General features: G+C 46.3%; 1 protein-coding gene across 3 annotated transcripts in view; it reads right to left on the bottom strand.

Annotated features, from left to right (window-relative positions):
* Positions 1 to 411: 411 nt before the first annotated feature.
* LOC121530977 (phospholipid-transporting ATPase ID-like) overlaps positions 412 to 19,516 on the bottom strand; it is a 61,651-nt gene continuing 42,546 nt past the window's right edge. For all 3 annotated transcript variants that reach the window (XM_045226857.1, XM_045226856.1, XM_045226858.1), the window contains exons 19-28: positions 15,374 to 15,479; positions 14,935 to 15,076; positions 12,412 to 12,595; positions 11,545 to 11,636; positions 11,154 to 11,285; positions 10,272 to 10,355; positions 9,628 to 9,873; positions 9,206 to 9,344; positions 2,074 to 2,204; positions 412 to 754 (exon numbers count right to left, since the gene is read on the bottom strand). In XM_045226857.1, the coding sequence (XP_045082792.1) occupies positions 428 to 754; positions 2,074 to 2,204; positions 9,206 to 9,344; positions 9,628 to 9,873; positions 10,272 to 10,355; positions 11,154 to 11,285; positions 11,545 to 11,636; positions 12,412 to 12,595; positions 14,935 to 15,076; positions 15,374 to 15,479 (1,583 nt within the window). In that variant the 3' untranslated portion in view covers positions 412 to 427. The remainder of the gene's footprint in view (positions 755 to 2,073; positions 2,205 to 9,205; positions 9,345 to 9,627; positions 9,874 to 10,271; positions 10,356 to 11,153; positions 11,286 to 11,544; positions 11,637 to 12,411; positions 12,596 to 14,934; positions 15,077 to 15,373; positions 15,480 to 19,516) is intronic.

Here is a 19,516-nt window from a genome sequence, read left to right as displayed (position 1 = left end):
AGTCCTGATGGGACACAAGGCCAATGATTGGAACAGGAGAGTACGTTTCCCATGACAACAGTCCTGATGGGACACAAAGCCAATGATTGGAACAGGAGAGGTACGTTTCCCATGACAACAGTCCTGATGGGACACAAGGCCAATGATTGGAACAGGAGAGGCACGTTGCCCCATGACAACAGTCCTGATGGGACACAAGGCCAACGATTGGAACAGGAGACGGAATGAAGCAGAAAAAGAGAGTGGGACCTACCAGACACAAGGGTCTTGGAAATGCTCCGACAAGTCTGTCGTCATAGAGATTTGTGTGTGGACAGTTACAGTATGTGTCAATGTTTAGGATATTTATTTTACATATCACGCCCCCCTGATTTGGTCCTCTGTAAACAACAACAACAACTCCTCCACATCCTCTTCCTCTCTTCCCTCAGAAGGCGGGGTCTCGCACTGTGCGGTACATCTGTAGTGATGTCACCTCCACGTCCTGTGGTCTGGAGTTCAGAGCGTTCCCAGTGGGGCTGTATCCTGCCGAGCGGCCCGTGGGGCTGAACCCTGTGGTGCGTCCCAGAGGGGTGAAAGCGGTGGCGAGCGTGACGGCGGGACGGCGCAGGAAATGGTAAGACGTCACCAGGTCCCCGTAGCCCTTCGCGTGCGAGAAGGCGTAGCCGGAGCGGCGAGTGCTGGTACGGCGGATCCTGGCTCGTCGTGGTGGGGGAGGGGGCGTGGCCTTGGCCTGTCTCACCTTGAACATCACCTGGTAGGGAGGGGAGGGGATAGGAGTAGAACAGGACAGCAAAGTTTAAGATTTAAAAGTATCGTAGGTCAGTTATGATTGTCTTTGTAATGTAATATAATAGGGAATACAGGCAAACAAAAACAACAACACCAGGGAACAACGCTTAAAGGTCCCGAACAGTCTTTCTGATTCCAATCTAAAATACCCTTTTGAGTGACTAAAATATCACCCTAATATTTGTTTTGGATAGAAATGTTTTTTTATTTTATTTTTTATTTTATTTTAGTAGTTCTCTCTCATGGCTAACTACCAGGAAGTTTGAAAAGAGAGTGGGCGGGGAGCTTACATTCATGAACTCGACCTCGACTGCCAGCTCTTTGGAACGCCTATGTCAAGCAACTTGGATGCGGTGAGCAGTGTGGCAGTAAAATCATCTCAAGCTAATTTGATGTTACACAAAGCAACTCAATACAACATTGAAATTGCATCAATGATGTCAAATGTTTTATCCATCTCCCGGTTGCCATGTCTCTTGTGAAGCGGTTCACAGCAGCACTGACGGATGTGTTGAGTTGACAATTGCGTCTTGAGTTTTGAATGACACTTACCCCCCTTTTGTTCCATGCCAGTAACTAGCTAAGATCAGATGAATGGGGAAACATCTAAGTGTATTTGCCATAGATGAATAGGGTAAACTTTTAATTATATTTGCTGACACCCTACAGTCCAATTCTGGCACCAGTAGCGTAGCTATCTAGCTATATAAACCACGCCCCTCTGCAAACACATCTTCTCCGATGTTGGTTACAAGGGTACTTTATTTAAATTAGGTAATAATAATAATAATAATAATATGCCATTTAGCAGACGCTTTTATCCAAAGCGACTTACAGTCATGTGTGCATACATTTTTACGTATGGGTGGTCCCGGGGATCGAACCCATTACCCTGGCGTTACAAGCGCCGTGCTCTACCAATTGAGCTACAGAGGACCACAGGTAAGAGAATATCATGTTACCATTGGTGTATTAAAATGAGAGAGTTATGGAGATGTCACCCTATCCCCTTAATAATCCCGTCTCCTGAATCCAAGTGTTTTACACAGGGGAGGTGACCAATAACTTTATGATAAAACTTTATCAGTTTAGAAGCAACAGTCATTTTCCATACTTTGGTCATCATACTTTGATCTGGTTTCATCCACATATCATCCAATCTCATGAAAAACATAATTTTGACTGTTCACGACCTTTAACAAATTTTGAAATCCTCCAAAACCAGAGTGCGATTGGTCAGTGGTTCCTAGAAGACAGCATGTGGTTGGTCAGTGTTCCCACCTTGTCGTTGATGGTGGGGCGGAGCTGTATCAACAGGAAGCGGTAGGCGACCACAGGAAGTACACAGAGGATGGAGGTGAGGAGGATGGTCAGCCACACGTTGGGCTGGTTCAGGGAGTTCCTGGCTGTGCCTGGTGTAGGGGAGACACACACACATACACACAAGCAACAATTGCATGTGCACGTGCACACAGATACAAACACACACACACACACAACACACACACACACACACACACACACACACACACACACACACAGCTTTAACATGAATGTAAACCACATTGCTTACTCCTATCTTGCTCCTTCAGCTCTAAGGGCTAGAGTTTGTCTCGGGTCAAGATAGTGTTTCACGACGAGTCGTGTAGTGGTCTGTTGTGTAGTGGTCTGTAATGTAGTGTAGTGGTCTGTAGTGTAGTGGTCTGTAGTGTAGTGTAGTGGTCTGTAGTGTAGTGGTCTGTTGTGTAGTGTAGTGTAGTGTAGTGGTCTGTAGTGTAGTGTAGTGGTCTGTAGTGTAGTGTAGTGGTCTGTAGTGTAGTGGTCTGTAGTGTAGTGTAGTGTAGTGGTCTGTAGTGTAGTGGCCTGTAGTGTAGTGGTCTGTAGTGTAGTGTAGTGGTCTGTAGTGTAGTGTAGTGGTCTGTAGTGTAGTGTAGTGGTCTGTAGTGTAGTGGCCTGTCGTGTAGTGGTCTGTATTATTTATTTATTTATTTTATTTTTAGTCATTTAGCAGACGCTCTGTAGTGTAGTGTAGTGTAGTGGTCTGTAGTGTAGTCTAGTGTAGTGGTCTGTAGTGTAGTGGTCTGTAGTGTAGTGGTCTGTAGTGTAGTGGTCTGTAGTGTAGTGTAGTGGTCTGTAGTGTAGTGGTCTGTAGTGTAGTGTTGTGGTCTGTAGTGTAGTGTAGTGGTCTGTAGTGTAGTGGTCTGTAGTGTAGTGGTCTGTAGTGTAGTGGTCTGTAGTGTAGTGGTCTGTAGTGTAGTGTAGTGGTCTGTAGTGTAGTGGCCTGTAGTGTAGTGTTGTGGTCTGTAGTGTAGTGTAGTGTAGTGTAGTGGTCTGTAGTGTAGTGGCCTGTAGTGTAGTGTAGTGGTCTGTAGTGTAGTGTTGTGTAGTGTAGTGTAGTGGTCTGTAGTGTAGTGGTCTGTAGTGTAGTGTAGTGTAGTGGTCTGTAGTGTAGTGTAGTGGTCTGTAGTGTAGTGGTCTGTAGTGTAGTGGTCTGTAGTGTAGTGTAGTGGTCTGTAGTGTAGTGTTGTGGTCTGTTGTGTAGTGGTCTGTAGGTGTAGTCTAGTGTAGTGGTCTGTAGTGTAGTGGTCTGTAGTGTAGTGGTCTGTAGTGTAGTCTAGTGTAGTGGTCTGTAGTGTAGTGTTGTGGTCTGTAGTGTAGTGTAGTGGTCTGTAGTGTAGTGGTCTGTAGTGTAGTGTTGTGGTCTGTTGTGTAGTGGTCTGTAGGTGTAGTCTAGTGTAGTGGTCTGTAGTGTAGTGGTCTGTAGTGTAGTGGTCTGTAGTGTAGTCTAGTGTAGTGGTCTGTAGTGTAGTGTTGTGGTCTGTAGTGTAGTGTAGTGGTCTGTAGTGTAGTGGTCTGTAGTGTAGTGGTCTGTAGTGTAGTGTTGTGGTCTGTAGTGTAGTCTAGTGTAGTGGTCTGTAGTGTAGTGGTCTGTAGTGTAGTGTAGTGGTCTGTAGTGTAGTGTAGTGGTCTGTAGTGTAGTGGTCTGTAGTGTAGTGTAGTGGTCTGTAGTCTAGTGGTCTGTAGTGTAGTGTAGTGGTCTGTAGTCTAGTGTAGTGGTCTGTAGTGTAGTTGTCTGTAGTGTAGTGTAGTGGTCTGTAGTGTAGTGGTCTGTAGTGTAGTGGTCTGTAGTGTAGTGGTCTGTAGTGTAGTGTAGTGGTCTGTAGTGTAGTGGTCTGTAGTGTAGTGTAGTGGTCTGTAGTGTAGTGGTCTGTAGTGTAGTGTAGTGGTCTGTAGTGTAGTGGTCTGTAGTGTAGTGTAGTGGTCTGTAGTGTAGTGTAGTGGTCTGTAGTGTAGTGTAGTGTAGTGTAGTGGTCTGTAGTGTAGTGGTCTGTAGTGTAGTGTAGTGGTCTGTAGTGTAGTCTAGTGTAGTGGTCTGTAGTGTAGTGGTCTGTAGTGTACATTTACATTTACATTTTAGTCATTTAGCAGACGCTCTTATCCAGAGCGACTTACAGTTAGTGATTACATTTTATTTTTTTATACTGGCCCCCCGTGGGAATCGAACCCACAACCCTGGCGTTGCAAACGCCATGCTCTATCAACTGAGCTACATCCCTGCCGGCCATTCCCTCCTCTACCCTAGACGACGCTGGGCCAATTGTGCGCCGCCCATGAGTCTCCCGGTCGCGGCCGGCTGCGACAGAGCCTGGATTCGAACCAGGATCTCTAGTGGCACAGTTAGCACTGCGATGCAGTGCCTTAGACCACTGCGCCACTCAGGAGTGTAGTGGTCTGTATTGTAGTGTAGTGGTCTGTAGTGTAGTGTAGTGGTCTGTAGTGTAGTCTAGTGTAGTGGTCTGTAGTGTAGTGGTCTGTAGTGTAGTGGTCTGTAGTGTAGTGGTCTGTAGTGTAGTGGTCTGTAGTGTAGTGTAGTGGTCTGTAGTCTAGTGTAGTGGTCTGTAGTGTAGTCTAGTGTAGTGGTCTGTAGTGTAGTGGTCTGTAGTGTAGTGGTCTGTAGTGTAGTCTAGTGTAGTGGTCTGTAGTGTAGTGGTATGTAGTGTAGTGTAGTGGTCTGTAGTGTGGTGTAGTGGTCTGTAGTGTAGTGTAGTGGTCTGTAGTGTAGTGTAGTGGTCTGTATTGTAGTGTAGTGGTCTGTAGTGTAGTGGTCTGTAGTGTAGTGTAGTGGTCTGTAGTGTAGTGGTCTGTAGTGTAGTGGTCTGTAGTGTAGTGTAGTGGTCTGTAGTGTAGTGGTCTGTAGTGTAGTGGTCTGTAGTGTAGTGGTCTGTAGTGTAGTGTAGTGTAGTGGTCTGTAGTGTAGTGGTCTGTAGTGTAGTGTAGTGTAGTGGTCTGTATTGTAGTGTAGTGGTCTGTAGTGTAGTGTAGTGGTATGTAGTGTAGTGTAGTGTAGTGGTCTGTATTGTAGTGTAGTGGTCTGTAGTGTAGTGGTCTGTAGTGTAGTGTAGTGGTCTGTAGTGTAGTCTAGTGTAGTGGTCTGTAGTGTAGTGTAGTGTAGTGGTCTGTATTGTAGTGTAGTGGTCTGTAGTGTAGTGGTCTGTAGTGTAGTGTAGTGTAGTGGTCTGTAGTGTAGTGGTCTGTAGTGTAGTGGTCTGTAGTGTAGTGTAGTGTAGTGGTCTGTAGTGTAGTGGTCTGTAGTGTAGTGTAGTGGTCTGTAGTGTAGTGGTCTGTAGTGTAGTGTAGTGTAGTGGTCTGTAGTGTAGTGGTCTGTAGTGTAGTGTAGTGGTCTGTATTGTAGTGTAGTGGTCTGTAGTGTAGTGTAGTGTAGTGGTCTGTAGTGTAGTGGTCTGTAGTGTAGTGTAGTGTAGTGTAGTGTAGTGGTCTGTAGTGTAGTGTAGTGGTCTGTAGTGTAGTGTAGTGTAGTGGTCTGTAGTGTAGTGTAGTGTAGTGTAGTGGTCTGTAGGTGTAGTGTAGTGTAGTGGTCTGTAGTGTAGTGTAGTGGTCTGTAGTGTAGTGTAGTGTAGTGGTCTGTAGTGTAGTGTAGTGTAGTGGTCTGTAGTGTAGTGTAGTGGTCTGTAGTGTAGTGTAGTGGTCTGTAGTGTAGTGGCCTGTAGTGTAGTGTAGTGGCCTGTAGTGTAGTGGTCTGTACTGTAGTGTAGTGGTCTGTAGTGTAGTGGCCTGTAGTGTAGTGTAGTGGTCTGTAGTGTAGTGGTCTGTAGTGTGGTGTAGTGGTCTGTAGTGTAGTGTAGTGGTCTGTAGTGTAGTGTAGTGTAGTGGTCTGTAGTGTAGTGTAGTGTAGTGGTCTGTAGTGTAGTGGTCTGTAGTGTAGTGGTCTGTAGTGTAGTGGTCTGTAGTGTAGTGTAGTGGTCTGTAGTGTAGTGTAGTGGTCTGTAGTGTAGTGGTCTGTAGTGTAGTGTAGTGGTCTGTAGTGTAGTGTAGTGTAGTGGTCTGTAGTGTAGTGGTCTGTAGTGTAGTGGTCTGTAGTGTAGTGGTCTGTATTGTAGTGTAGTGGTCTGTAGTGTAGTGGTCTGTAGTGTAGTGGCCTGTAGTGTAGTGGTCTGTATTGTAGTGTAGTGGTCTGTAGTGTAGTGGCCTGTAGTGTAGTGTAGTGGTCTGTAGTGTAGTGTAGTGGTCTGTAGTGTAGTGTAGTGTAGTGGTCTGTAGTGTAGTGGTCTGTAGTGTAGTGGTCTGTAGTGTAGTGTAGTGGTCTGTAGTGTAGTGGTCTGTAGTGTAGTGGCCTGTAGTGTAGTGTAGTGGTCTGTAGTGTAGTGGTCTGTAGTGTAGTGGTCTGTAGTGTAGTGGTCTGTAGGTGTAGTGTAGTGTAGTGGCCTGTAGTGTAGTGTAGTGGTCTGTAGTGTAGTGTAGTGGTCTGTAGTGTAGTGTAGTGGTCTGTAGTGTAGTGTAGTGTAGTGGTCTGTAGTGTAGTGGTCTGTAGTGTAGTGGTCTGTAGTGTAGTGTAGTGGTCTGTAGTGTAGTGTAGTGGTCTGTAGTGTAGTGGTCTGTAGTGTAGTGGTCTGTAGTGTAGTGTAGTGTAGTGGTCTGTAGTGTAGTGGTCTGTATTGTAGTGTAGTGGTCTGTAGTGTAGTGGTCTGTAGTGTAGTGGCCTGTAGTGTAGTGGTCTGTATTGTAGTGTAGTGGTCTGTAGTGTAGTGGCCTGTAGTGTAGTGTAGTGGTCTGTAGTGTAGTGTAGTGGTCTGTAGTGTAGTGTAGTGGTCTGTAGTGTAGTGTAGTGTAGTGGTCTGTAGTGTAGTGGTCTGTAGTGTAGTGTAGTGGTCTGTAGTGTAGTGGTCTGTAGTGTAGTGGCCTGTAGTGTAGTGTAGTGGTCTGTAGTGTAGTGGTCTGTAGTGTAGTGGTCTGTAGTGTAGTGTAGTGGTCATGTAGGTGTAGTGTAGTGTAGTGGTCTGTAGTGTAGTGGTCTGTAGGTGTAGTGTAGTGTAGTGGTGTAGTGTAGTGTAGTGTAGTGAGTCTGTAGTGTAGTGTAGTGGTCTGTGGTGTAGTGGTCTGTAGTGTAGTGGCCTGTAGTGTAGTGTAGTGGTATGTGTGTAGTGGTCTGTAGTGTAGTGGTCTGTGGTGTAGTGTAGTGGTCTGTAGTGTAGTGTAGTGTAGTGGTCTGTAGTGTAGTGGTGTAGTGTAGTGTAGTGTAGTGGTTCCAGAGCGATTATTAGTGATACATTTGTTATAGTGGCCTACGTGGTGTAGTGGTCTATGAAAGGAGTATAGGGTCATGTGATGAGTCTGGTCGGCTGTGTAGTGGCCAGACGTAGTGAGTTAGTGTAGGTAGCCTGTAGATTAGTGGTCTGTACTGTAGTGTAGTGGTCTGTAGTGTAGTGTAGTGGCCTGTGAGTGTAGTCGTGCAGGGTCTGTAGTGTAGTGGTCTGTAGTGAGGGTGAGTGTATGCAGTGAGGGTCTGTAGTGTAGTGGCTAGTGAGGTGGTCTGTAGTCAGTGTAGTGGTCTGTGTGTATGTAGTGGTTTGAGTGTAGTGGTCTGTAGTGTAGTGGTCTGGAGGGAGTCCAGTGTAGTGGTCTGTAGTGTAGTGGTCTGTAGTGTAGTGTAGTGGTCTGTAGTGTGGTGTAGTGGTCTGTAGTGTAGTGTAGTGGTCTGTAGTGTAGTGTAGTGGTCTGTAGTGTAGTGGCCAGTGTAGTGGTCGTAGTGTAGTGTAGTGGTCTGTAGTGTAGTGGTCTGTAGTGTAGTGGTCTGTAGTGTAGTGTAGTGGTCTGTAGTGTAGTGGTCTGTAGTGTAGTGGTCTGTAGTGTAGTGGTCTGTAGTGTAGTGTAGTGGTCTGTAGTGTAGTGGTCTAGTGTAGTGTGAGTGTAGTGGTCTGTATGTAGTGCGTTGTAGTGGTGTGTAGTGGTCTGTAGTGTAGTGTAGTGTAGTGGTCTGCATTGAGTGTAGTGGTCTGTAGTGTAGGTAGGGCTGTAGTGTAGTGAGTGCAGTGGTGTAGTGTAGTGAGTCGTAGCAGAGTGTGTGCTGAGTGTAGTAGTCTGTAGTGTAGTGGTCTGTAGTGTGAGTGTAGTGGTCTGTAGTGTAGTGGTCTGTAGTGTAGTGGTCTGCAGTGTAGTGCAGTGGTCTAGTGGGTGGTATGTAGAGGCGCTGTAGTGCAGTGTAGTGGTCTGTAGTGTTTAGTGGTCTGTAGTGTGTAGTGTAGTGGTCTGTAGTGTAGGGTTGTATTTGTGTAGTGTAGTGGTAGGATTGTGTGTTGTGTGGTATGTAGTGTGGGAGTGGTCTGTAGTGTAGTGGTCGGTGAGTGTAGTGTACAGCCAGTGGTCTGTAGTGTAGTGTAGTGGTCTGTAGTGTAGTGTAGTGTAGGTCTGTGTGTAGTGGTCTGTGGAGTGTAGTGGTCTGTGAGTGTAGTGGTCTGTAGTGAGTGTAGTGGTCTGTAGTAGTGTAGTGTAGTGTCCTGATGTAGTGTAGTGGTCTGTAGTGTAGTGGTCGGTGTAGTGTAGTGGCCTGTAGTGTAGTGGTCTGTAGTGTAGTGGTCTGTAGTGTAGTGTAGTGGCCTGTATGTAGTGTAGTATGTGTGTAGTGGTCTGTAGTGTAGTGTAGTGTTAGGTGTAGTGGTCTGTAGTGTAGTGGTCTGTGGTGTAGGTGGTGTAGTGTAGTGGTCTGTAGTGTAGTGTAGTGGTCTGTAGTGTAGTGGTCTGTAGTGTAGTGTAGTGGCCTGTAGTGTAGTGTAGTGGTCTGTAGTGTAGTGGTCTAAAGTGTAGTGGTCTGTAGTGTAGTGGTCTGTGGTGCTGTAGTGTAGTGGTCTGTAGTGTAGTGGTCTGTAGAGTAGTGGTCGTATAGTGTGTAGTGTAGTAGTGTATGTGTAGTGAGTGGTCTGTAGTGTAGTGTGTGGAATGTGAGTGTAGTGTAGTGTAGTGTAGTGTAGTGGTCTGTAGTGTAGTGGTCTGTAGTGTAGTGTAGTGGTCTGTAGTGTAGTGTAGTGTAGTGGTCTGTAGTGTAGTGGTCTGTGGTGTAGTGTAGTGGTCTGTAGTGTAGTGTAGTGTAGTGTTGTGTTGTGTGGAGTGCGTTGCTCACCGATGAAGGGGAAGGATGCAGGGAAGATGAGGTACGTGCCGTTGCTGTACATGGTGAAGGTGACAATAAAGTACATGGCCAGACTCCCCCACACAAAGAACTGGTTCACCGCTGTCCAGTAGGACAGGTCTAGACCCAGCTACAGGGGAGGCAGGGGGAGAGGGGAGAGAAGAAGGGGGGGTTAGGACCATCCTCTTGCAAGCTACAGCAAATAAACACATGAGAATATATAACTGACGAATAACGCCAGAGACAGACAAACAGACGGACAAACAACTGTCCATGGAGAGACCGTTGGCTATTCAGTCGGACCCAGGTACAGGCAGTTTACCATTAAATAAGTAGCCCACATACCCTGATGAACTCAAAAGTTCAGAGATTTTACCCTTGATTTCTATTCACAGTAGTTGACTGTGTTGTACCTGTATACAGACGGTGATGACCAGGCAGGTCTGGGCCAGCAGGGCGAAGGACTGGTAGTCAGCAATGTCTCGGCCGTCGTCTCGGACCGTGTCGCACATGGCAGCATAGGGGATGAAGAACAGCACCACTGAGCTGTAGACACTGTGGAGGGCGCACTTAAAGAAGGCTGTCTTACTGAAGTACTGATTCATCTGGCCTGGCACGTACAGCTGGGGGTGCTGGGAACTCCACATGTCATTCACATCCTGGACACCAGGGGGAGACAGAGATGGATACACTGGTAGTGCTGTGTTCTCTTACCTGGTCAAACAGACTAATGTCTAGTATAGGTAATGCTGTGTTCTCTTACCTGGTCAAACAGACTCATGCCTAGTACAGGTAATGCTGTGTTCTCTTACCTGGTCAAACAGACTCATGCCTAGTACAGGTAATGCTGTGTTCTCTTACCTGGTCAAACAGACTAATGTCTAGTATAGGTAATGCTGTGTTCTGTTACCTGGTCAAACAGACTCATGCCTAGTACAGGTAATGCTGTGTTCTCTTACCTGGTCAAACAGACTCATGCCTAGTACAGGTAATGCTGTGTTCTCTTACCTGGTCAAACAGACTCATGCCTAGTACAGGTAATGCTGTGTTCTCTTACCTGGTCAAACAGACTCATGCCTAGTACAGGTAATGCTGTGTAGACCAGGTTATACAGAGTGATGAAACACTCATCATACACCGTCTGGAAGACATGAGACATGAAAATGACATGAATTACCTGAAAATTGATGTGAACACTGAATAGTTGTTGTGAACACTGAATAGTTGTTAAGGCAATAGGTATATAGGAGTTTAATTGGGTGAAGTGTTGGATAGAGTTGTAGAAAATAAAAAATACTGAGGGTCTCTCTCTCTCTCTCTCCCCCTCCACTCCACTCCCCTTCCCCTCTCTCTCCCCCCTCCACTCCCCTTCCTCTCTCTCCCCCTCCACTCCACTCCCTTCCTCTCTCTCCCCCCCTCCACCCACTCCCCCCCTCTCCCCTCCACTCCACTCCCCTCCCTCCCTCTCTTCTCCCCCCCACCCACTCCCTTCCTCTCTCTCCCCCCGCCACTCCACTCCCCTTCCTCTCTCTCTCCCCCCTCCACTCCACTCCCCTTCCCCTCTCTCTCCCCCCCTCCACTCCCCTTCCCTCTCTCTCCCCCCTCCACTCCACTCCCCTTCCTCTCTCTCTCCCCCCTCCACCCACTCCCTTCCCTCTCTCTCTCCCCCCTCCACTCCACTCCCCTTCCTCTCTCTCTCCCCCTCCCTCCCACTCCCCTTCCTCTCTCTCTCCCCCCACTCCACCCCTTCCCTCTCTCTCTCCCCCCTCCACTCCACCCCCTTCCCCTCTCTCTCTCCCCCTCACTCCTCCCCTTCTCTCTCTCCCCTCCCCCACTCCCTCCTCTCTCCCCCTCCACTCCACTCCACCCCTTCCTCTCTCTCTCCCCTCCACTCCACTCCCCCTCCCCTTCCCCTCTCACTCCCCCCTCTTTCTCTCACCTGTGCTGAGAAGCCGCAGAAGAAGGCGTACCAGAAGTGGACGAAGGTAAAGGTGAAGTTCTTGTAGAAGAAGTAACGCAGGAACTTACACATCCTCAGGTAGGACCAGCGGCCGTGGACCAGGAGGAGGCGCTGTAGAGAACATACAGTGCATTTTAAATGGCTCCACACTTTACAGCAAAACAAATGAAAGCAATAAAAAACAAAGAATCACTGGGCGCTCTTACCTCTAGGAAGAGGAATAATCACTGGTGTGTGGCGCTCTTACCTCTAGGAAGCGGAATAATCACTGGTGTGTGGCGCTCTTACCTCTAGGAAGCGGAATAATCACTGGTGTGTGGCGCTCTTACCTCTAGGAAGAGGAATAATCACTGGTGTGTGGCGCTCTTACCTCTAGGAAGCGGAATTGAGCGAAGGAGTAGTCTGAGGACAGGACAGCCTGCATCCCTTCCTGACCGCTTATACCTATACCTATATGGGCAGCTGGAGAGAGGGGGGAGGGAGAGAGAGGGGGAGAGGGAGGGAGAGAGAGAGAGAGAGAGAGAGAGAGAGAGAGAGAGAGAGAGAGAGAGAGAGAGAGAGAGAGAGAGGAGAGAGAGAGAGAGGGGGAGGGAGAGGGAGAGGGGGAGAGGGAGAGAGGGAGAGGGAGAGAGAGAGAGAGAGGAGAGAGAGAGAGAGAGAGAGAGAGAGAGAGAGAGAGAGAGAGAGAGAGAGAGAGAGAGAGAGAGAAGGGATGAGAGAGAGAGAGAGAGAGAGAGGGGGAGGGAGAGGGGAGAGGGGGAGGGGGGAGGGGAGAGGGAGAGGGAGAGAGAGAGAGGGAGAGAGAGAGAGAGAGAGAGAGAGAGAGAGAGAGAGAGAGAGAGAGAGAGAGAGAGAGAGTGGAGGAGCGAGAGAGAGAGAGCGGGATAGAGGTGGAAACGAAAAGGTAATGTGAGTCCCCTGTAGCTCAGTTGGTAGAGCATGGCGTTTGCAACGCCAGGGTTGTGGGTTCGATTCCCACGGGGGGCCAGTATTAAAATGAATGCACTCACTAACTGTAAGTCGCTCTGGATAAGAGCGTCTGCTAAATGACTAAAATGTAAAAATGTAAGCATTTTTCTTTACCACCAGGCTTAGAGGTTTAAGGTTCTTTAAAGTTTAACGTTCACAAGTTCTCTCTCTATCTTCTCTCTCTATATTTACACTGATAGAGTCAGCTATGTCTTAAGTATTCATATAGGGTTCCATTTGGGACGCACATAAAGACAGTATATTGTACCTTTAATCATGCTGACGTCGTTGGCCCCGTCTCCTATGGCCAGAGTGACAGCCTGTTTGTATTTCTTGACCAGCTCCACCACCTGGGCCTTCTGTAGTGGGGTCACTCTGCAGCAGATCACTGTCTTACACAGACAAGCTGTACGCAGAAACAACAGCTCCATGCTACTCTCCAGGGCATAGGCCTGATGGGGGAGAGAGGGGAGGTTAGAGGGTAGGCCTGATGGGGGAGAGAGGGGAGGTTAGAGGGTAGGTCTGATGGGGGAGAGAGGGGAGGTTAGAGGGTAGGCCTGATGGGGGAGAGAGGGGAGGTTAGAGGGTAAGCCTGATGGGGGAGAGAGGGGATGTTTGAGGGTAGGCCTGATGGGGGAGAAAGGGATGTTTGAGGGCAGGGTCTGATGGGGAGAGAGGGAGGTTAGAGGGTAGGTCTGATGGGGGAGAGAGGGGAGGTTAGGAGGGTAGGTCTGATGGGGGAGAGAGGGGAGGTTTGAGGGTAGGCCTGATGGGGGGAGAAAGGGGATGTTTGAGGGTAGGTCTGATGGGGGAGAGAGGAGGTTAGAGGTAGGTCTGATGGGGGAGAGAGGGGATGTTAGAGGGTAGGTCTGATGGGGGAGAGAGGGAGGTTAGAGGGTAGGTCTGATGGGGGGAGAGGGGAGGTTAGAGGGTTGGTCTGATGGGGGAGAGAGGGAGGTTAGAGGGTAGGTCTGATGGGGGAGAGAGGGAGGTTAGAGGGTAGGTCTGATGGGGGAGAGAGGGAGGTTAGAAGTTAGGCCTGATGGGGGGAGAGGGGAGGTTAGAGGGTAGGCCTGATGGGGGAGAGAGTGGAGGTTAGAGGGTAGGCCTGATGGGGAGAGAGGGGATGTTAGAGGGTAGGTCAGATGGGGGAGAGGGGAGTTAGAGGGTAGGCCTGATGGGGGAGAGAGGGGAGGTTAGAGGGTAGGCCTGATGGGGAGAGAGGGAGGTTAGAGGGTAGGCCTGATGGGGGGGAGAGGGGAGGTTAGAGGGTAGGCCTGATGGGGGGAGAGAGGGGAGGTTAGAGGGTAGGCCTGATGGGGGAGAGAGGGGATGTTAGAGGGTAGGTCTGATGGGGGAGAGAGGGGAGGTTAGAGGGTAGATCTGATGGGGAGAGGGGAGGTTAGAGGGTAGGCCTGATGGGGGAGAGAGAGGGATGTTAGAGGGTAGGCCTGATGGGGGGAGAGAGAGGGGAGGTTAGAAGGGTAGGCCTGATGGGGAGAGGGGGATGTTAGAGGGTAGGCCTGATGGGGGGAGAGAGGGGAGGTTAGAGGGTAGACCTGATGGGGGAGAGGGGGGATGTTAGAGGGTAGGTCTGATGGGGGAGAGAGGGGAGGTTAGAGGGTAGGTCTGATGGGGGAGAGAGGGAGGTTAGAGGGTAGGTCTGATGGGGGAGAGAGGAGGTTAGAGGGTAGGCCTGATGGGGGAGAGAGGGAGGTTAGAGGGTAGGTCTGATGGGGGAGAGAGGGAGGTTAGAGGGTAGATCTGATGGGGGGAGAGGGAGGTTAGAGGGTAGGCCTGATGGGGGGAGAGAGGGGATGTTAGAGGGTAGGCCTGATGGGGGAGAGAGAGGGGAGGTTAGAGGGTAGGCCTGATGGGGGAGAGGGGGATGTTAGAGGGTAGGTCTGATGGGGGAGAGAGGGAGGTTAGAGGGTAGGTCTGATGGGGGAGAGAGGGAGGTTAGAGGGTAGGTCTGATGGGGGAGAGAGAGGGGATGTTTGAGGGTAGGCCTGATGGGGGAGAAAAGGGGATGTTTGAGGGTAGGTCTGATGGGGGAGAGAGGGGAGGTTAGAGGGTAGGTCTGATGGGGGAGAGAGGGGATGTTAGAGGGTAGGTCTGATGGGGGAGAGAGGGGAGGTTAGAGGGTAGGCCTAATGGGGGAGAGAGAGGATGTTAGATGGCAGGCCTGATGGGGGGAGAGAGGGAGGTTAGAGGGTAGGTCTGATGGGGGGAGAGAGGGGAGGTTAGAGGGTAGGCCTAATGGGGGAGAGAGGATGTTAGAGGGTAGGCCTGATGGGGGAGAGAGGGAGGTTAGAGGGTAGGCCTGATGGGGGGAGAGAGGAGGTTAGAGGGTAGGCCTGATGGGGAGAGAGGAGGTTAGAGGGTAGGTCTGATGGGGGAGAGAGGGAGGTTAGAGGGTAGGCCTGATGGGGGAGAGAGGGGAGGTTAGAGGGTAGGCCTGATGGGGAGAGAGGGGAGGTTAGAGGGTAGGTCTGATGGGGGAGAGAGGGAGGTTAGAGGGTAGGCCTGATGGGGGGAGAGAGGGGAGGTTAGAGGGTAGGTTTGAGTAGAATAAAATAAAATGGAATAGGAAAGAAGGAATGCTAGTGGTCTCTGGGACCTTGATTGAGAAAAACAGTTCTAAACAAAGTTACCAATTGTGTGGATTAGTTGAAGTATCAGAAAGTACCCACTGTCTTAGTAAATACCAGGAGAAACAGTACTGTAAAACCCTGTCTTAGTAAATACCAGGAGAAACAGTACTGTAAAACAGTGTCTTTGTGTATCTCACCAGACTGTGTCCGTTGATGACCAGCCCGTACTCTCCGTTCACCTCCTCGTCCCTGAACACCTTCGGCTTGTTGCCCAGAGTCCTCTCTGGCATGAAGATGGCCTCCTCCTCTGCACCTGGTTTCATGGTGCTCAATACATTCCTGGTTCAACACCAAAACAATTCCTCTCATCTCATACTATTCCATCATGTCTATGTTATCAACATGGGGTGGGCGATTCTGGTTCTAGAGAGCTACATTAATGACAGGCTTTGTTCCAATCCAGCTATAGCACACCTTATTCAAATAATCAACTAATCAGTCTTCCAGGCCATGATTAGTTGAATAAGATGTATTAGTGCAGAGTTGGAATAAAAGCCTGCACACAGGGTGTTAGCATTGGGGGGGCTGTGGCCAGTGTGGACAAGGTTATGTGGTTATGACGTCACTTCCTCTGACCTCAGTTCCTGTCTGACTTCATCCGGGTTGTTGGCCGACACAATGAAGATGTCGTTCATCTCCTCACGCAGCATGTTGCACGAGTAGCCAATGTTCTCCGCCGTCTCTGTCACATGACAACAACACATAATGTAATTGGTGGAGACAGACAGTGACAAGGACAGAGTTACATGTATATTGTTCACATTCCAGGCTGACTACATTGCAGTCACCTGCCAGATCTCACATTGCGTGGATAGGTGTTTAACATTGCGTGGATAGGTGTTTAACATAGTGTGGATAGGTGTTTAACATAGTGTGGATAGGTGTTTAACATAGTGTGGATAGGTGTTTAACATTGTGTGGATAGGTGTTTAACATAGTGTGGATAGGTGTTTAACATAGTGTGGATAGGTGTTTAACATAGTGTGGATAGGTGTTTAACATAGTGTGATAGAGTGTTTAACATAGTGTGGATAGAGTGCTTTAACATAGTGTGGATAGGTGTTTAACATAGTGTGGATAGGTGCTTTAACATAGTGTGATAGGGTGCTTTAACATAGTGTGGATAGGTGTTTAACATAATGTGGATAGGTGTTTAACATAGTGTGGATAGGTGTTTAACATAGTGTGGATAGGTGTTTAACATAGTGTGGATAGGTGTTTAAACAGTGTGGATAGGTGCTTTAACAGTGTGGATAGGTGTTTAACATAGTGTGGATAGGTGCTTTAACATGTGTGGATAGGTGTTTAACATAGCGTGATAGGTGTTTCAACATAGTGTGATAAGTGTTTAACATAGTGTGGATAGGTGTTTAACATAGTGTGGATAGGTGTTTGAACATAGTGTGGATAGGTGTTTAACAAGTGTGGATAGGTGCTTTAACATAGTGTGAATGAAGTGTTTTAACATAGTGTGATAGGTGTTTAACATAGTGTGATAGGTGTTTAACATAGTGTGGATAGGTGTTTAACATAGTGTGATAGAGTGTTTAACATAGTGTGGATAGAGTGTTTAACATAGTGTGGATAGGTATTTAATATAGTGTGGATAGGTGTTTAACATAGTGTGGATAGGTGTTTAACATAGTGTGGATAGGTGTTTAACATAGTGTGGATAGAGTGCTTTAACATAGTGTGGATAGGGTGTTTAACAAGTGTGGATAGGTGTTTAACATAGCGTGGATAGGTGTTTAACATAGTGTGGATAGTGGTTTGAACATAGCGTGGATAGGTGTTTAACATAGTGTGATATGGTGTTTAACATAGTGTGATAGGTGTTTAACATAGTGTGATAGGTGTTTAACACAGTGTGGATAGGTGTTTAACATAGTGATAGGTATACAGTGTGGATAGGTGTTTAACATGGTGTGGATAGGTTAACATAGTGTGGATAGGTGTTTAACATAGTGGATGGATAGGTGTTTACACAGCGTGATAGGTGTTTCAACATAGTGTGGATAGATGCTTAACATAGTGTGGATAGGTGTTTAACATAGTATGGATAGGTGTTTAACATAGTGATGATAGGTGTTTAACATAGTGTGGATGAAGTGTTTAACATAGTGTGGATAGGTGTTTAACATAGTGCGGATAGGTGTTTAACATAGTGTGATAGGTGTTTAACATAGTGTGGATAGGTGTGCAACATAGTGGATAGGTGTTTAACTAGTGTGATAGGTGTTTAACATAGTGTGGATAGGTGCTTTAACATAGTGTGGATAGGTGTTTAACATAGTGTGATAGGTATTTAACATAGTGGATAGGTGTTAAACATAGTGATAGGTGTTTAACATAGTGTGGATAGGTGTTTAACATAGTGTGGATAGGTGTTTAACATAGTGTGGATAGGTGTTTAACATAGTGTGGATAGGTGTTTAACATAGTGTGGATAGTGTTTTCAACATAGTGTGATAGGTGTTTAACATAGTGTAGATAGAGTGTTTAACATAGTGTGGATAGGTGTTTAACATAGTGTGATAGGTGTTTAACATAGTGTGGATAGGTGTTTAACATAGTGTGGATAGGTGTTTAACATAGTGTGGATAGGTGTTTAACATAGTGTGGATAGGTGTTTAACATAGTGTGGATAGGTGTTTAACATAGTGTGGATAGGTGTTTAACATAGTGTGGATGTGTTTAACATAGTGTGGATAGGAGTGTTTGAACATAGTGTGAATGGAGTGTTTCAACATAGTGTGGATAGGTGTTTAACATAGTGTGGATAGGTGTTTAACATAGTGTGGATAGGTGTTTAACATAGTGGATAGTGTTTAACATAGTGTGGATAGGTGCTTTAACATAGTGTGATAGGTGTTTAACATAGTGTGGATAGGGTGTTTAACATAGTGTGGATAGGTGTTTAACATAGTGTGGATAGGTGTTTAACATAGTGTGGATAGGTGTTTAACATAGTGTGGATAGGTGTTTAACATAGTGTGGATAGGTGTTTAACATAGTGTGGATAGGTGTTTAACATAGTGTGATAAGTGTTTAACATAGTGTGGATAGGTGTTTAACATAGTGTGGATAGCGTGTTTAACATAGTGTGGATAGGTGTTTAACATAGTGTGGATAGGTGTTTAACATAGTGTGGATAGGTGTTTAACATAGTGTGGATAGGTGTTTAACATAGTGTGGATAGGTGTTTAACATAGTGTGGATAGGTGTTTAACATAGTGTGGATAGGTGTTTAACATAGTGTGGATAGGTGTTTAACATAGTGTGGATAGGTGCTTTAACATAGTGTGAATAGGTAGTTTAACATAGTGTGATAGGTATTTAACAAGTGTGATAGGTGTTTAACATAGTGTGGATAGGTGTTTAACATAGTGTGGATAGGTGTTTAACATAGTGTGGATAGGTGTTTAACATAGTGTGGATAGGTGTTTAACATAGTGTGGATAGGTGTTTAACATAGTGTGGATAGGTGTTTAACATAGTGTGGATAGGTGTTTAACATAGTGTGGATAGGTGTTTAACATAGTGTGGATAGGTGTTTAACATAGTGTGATAGGTATTTAACATAGTGTGGATAGGTGTTTAACATAGTGTGATAGAGTGTTTAACATAGTGTGATAGGTGTTTAACATAGTGTGATATATTAACATAGTGTGATAGGTGTTTAACATAGTGTGAATAGGTGTTTAACATAGTGTGATAGGTTTAACATAGTGTGGATAGGTGTTTAACATAGTGTGGATAGGTGTTTAACATAGTGGATAGGTGTTTAACATAGTGTGGATAGGTGTTTAACATAGTGGGGATAGGTGTTTAACATAGTGTGGATAGGTGTTTAACATAGTGGGACTGCAGAGTAGTCAGCCTGGAAAACAACCATGGTTAGACCAGAATAGAGGGTTAGAGATAGATTTAAGATTAGAGGTAAGGTTAGACAGATAAGGCTGGATAGTTAAGGTTAGAAAGATAATGTTAGATAGTTAAGGTTAGATAGATAATGTTAGATAGTTAAGGTTAGATAGATAATGTTAGATAGTTAAGGTTAGATAAATAATGTTAGATAGTTAAGGTTAGATAGATAATGTTAGAGTTAAGGTTCGATAGATAATGTTAGAGGTAAAGTAAGATAGTTAAGGTTAGATAGTTAAGGTTAGATAGATAATGATAGAGGTAAGGTTAGAGGTAAGGTTAGATAGATAATGTTAGATAGTTAAGGTTAGATTGATAATGTTAGATAGTTAAGGTTAGATAGGCAAGGTTAGATAGATAATGATAGAGGTAAGGTAAGAGGTAAGGTTAGATAGTTAAGGTGAGATAGATAATGTTAGATAGTTAAGGTTAGATAGATAATGTTAGATAGTTAAGGTTAGATAGTTAAGGTTCGATAGATAATGTTAAAGTTAGATAGTTAAGATTAGATAGTTAAGGTTAGATAGATAATGATAGAGGTAAGGTTAGAGGTAAGGTTAGATAGTTAAGGTGAGATAGATAATGTTAGATAGTTAAGGTTAGATAGATAATGGTAGAGGTAAGGTTAGATAGTTAAGGTTAGATAGATAATGTTAGATGGTTAAGGTTAGATAGATAATGTAAGAGAGTTAAGGTGAGATAGATAATGTTAGATAGTTAAGGTTAGATAGATAATGTTAGATGGTTAAGGTTAGATAGATAATGTAAGACAGTTAAGGTGAGATAGATAATGTT

The sequence above is a fragment of the Coregonus clupeaformis genome, chromosome 18, assembly GCF_020615455.1.
Source record: "Coregonus clupeaformis isolate EN_2021a chromosome 18, ASM2061545v1, whole genome shotgun sequence".
Taxonomy (NCBI): domain Eukaryota; kingdom Metazoa; phylum Chordata; class Actinopteri; order Salmoniformes; family Salmonidae; genus Coregonus; species Coregonus clupeaformis.
The sequence above is the reverse complement of the archived record's forward strand: the minus strand, read 5'-3'. Positions and strand labels throughout refer to the sequence as shown.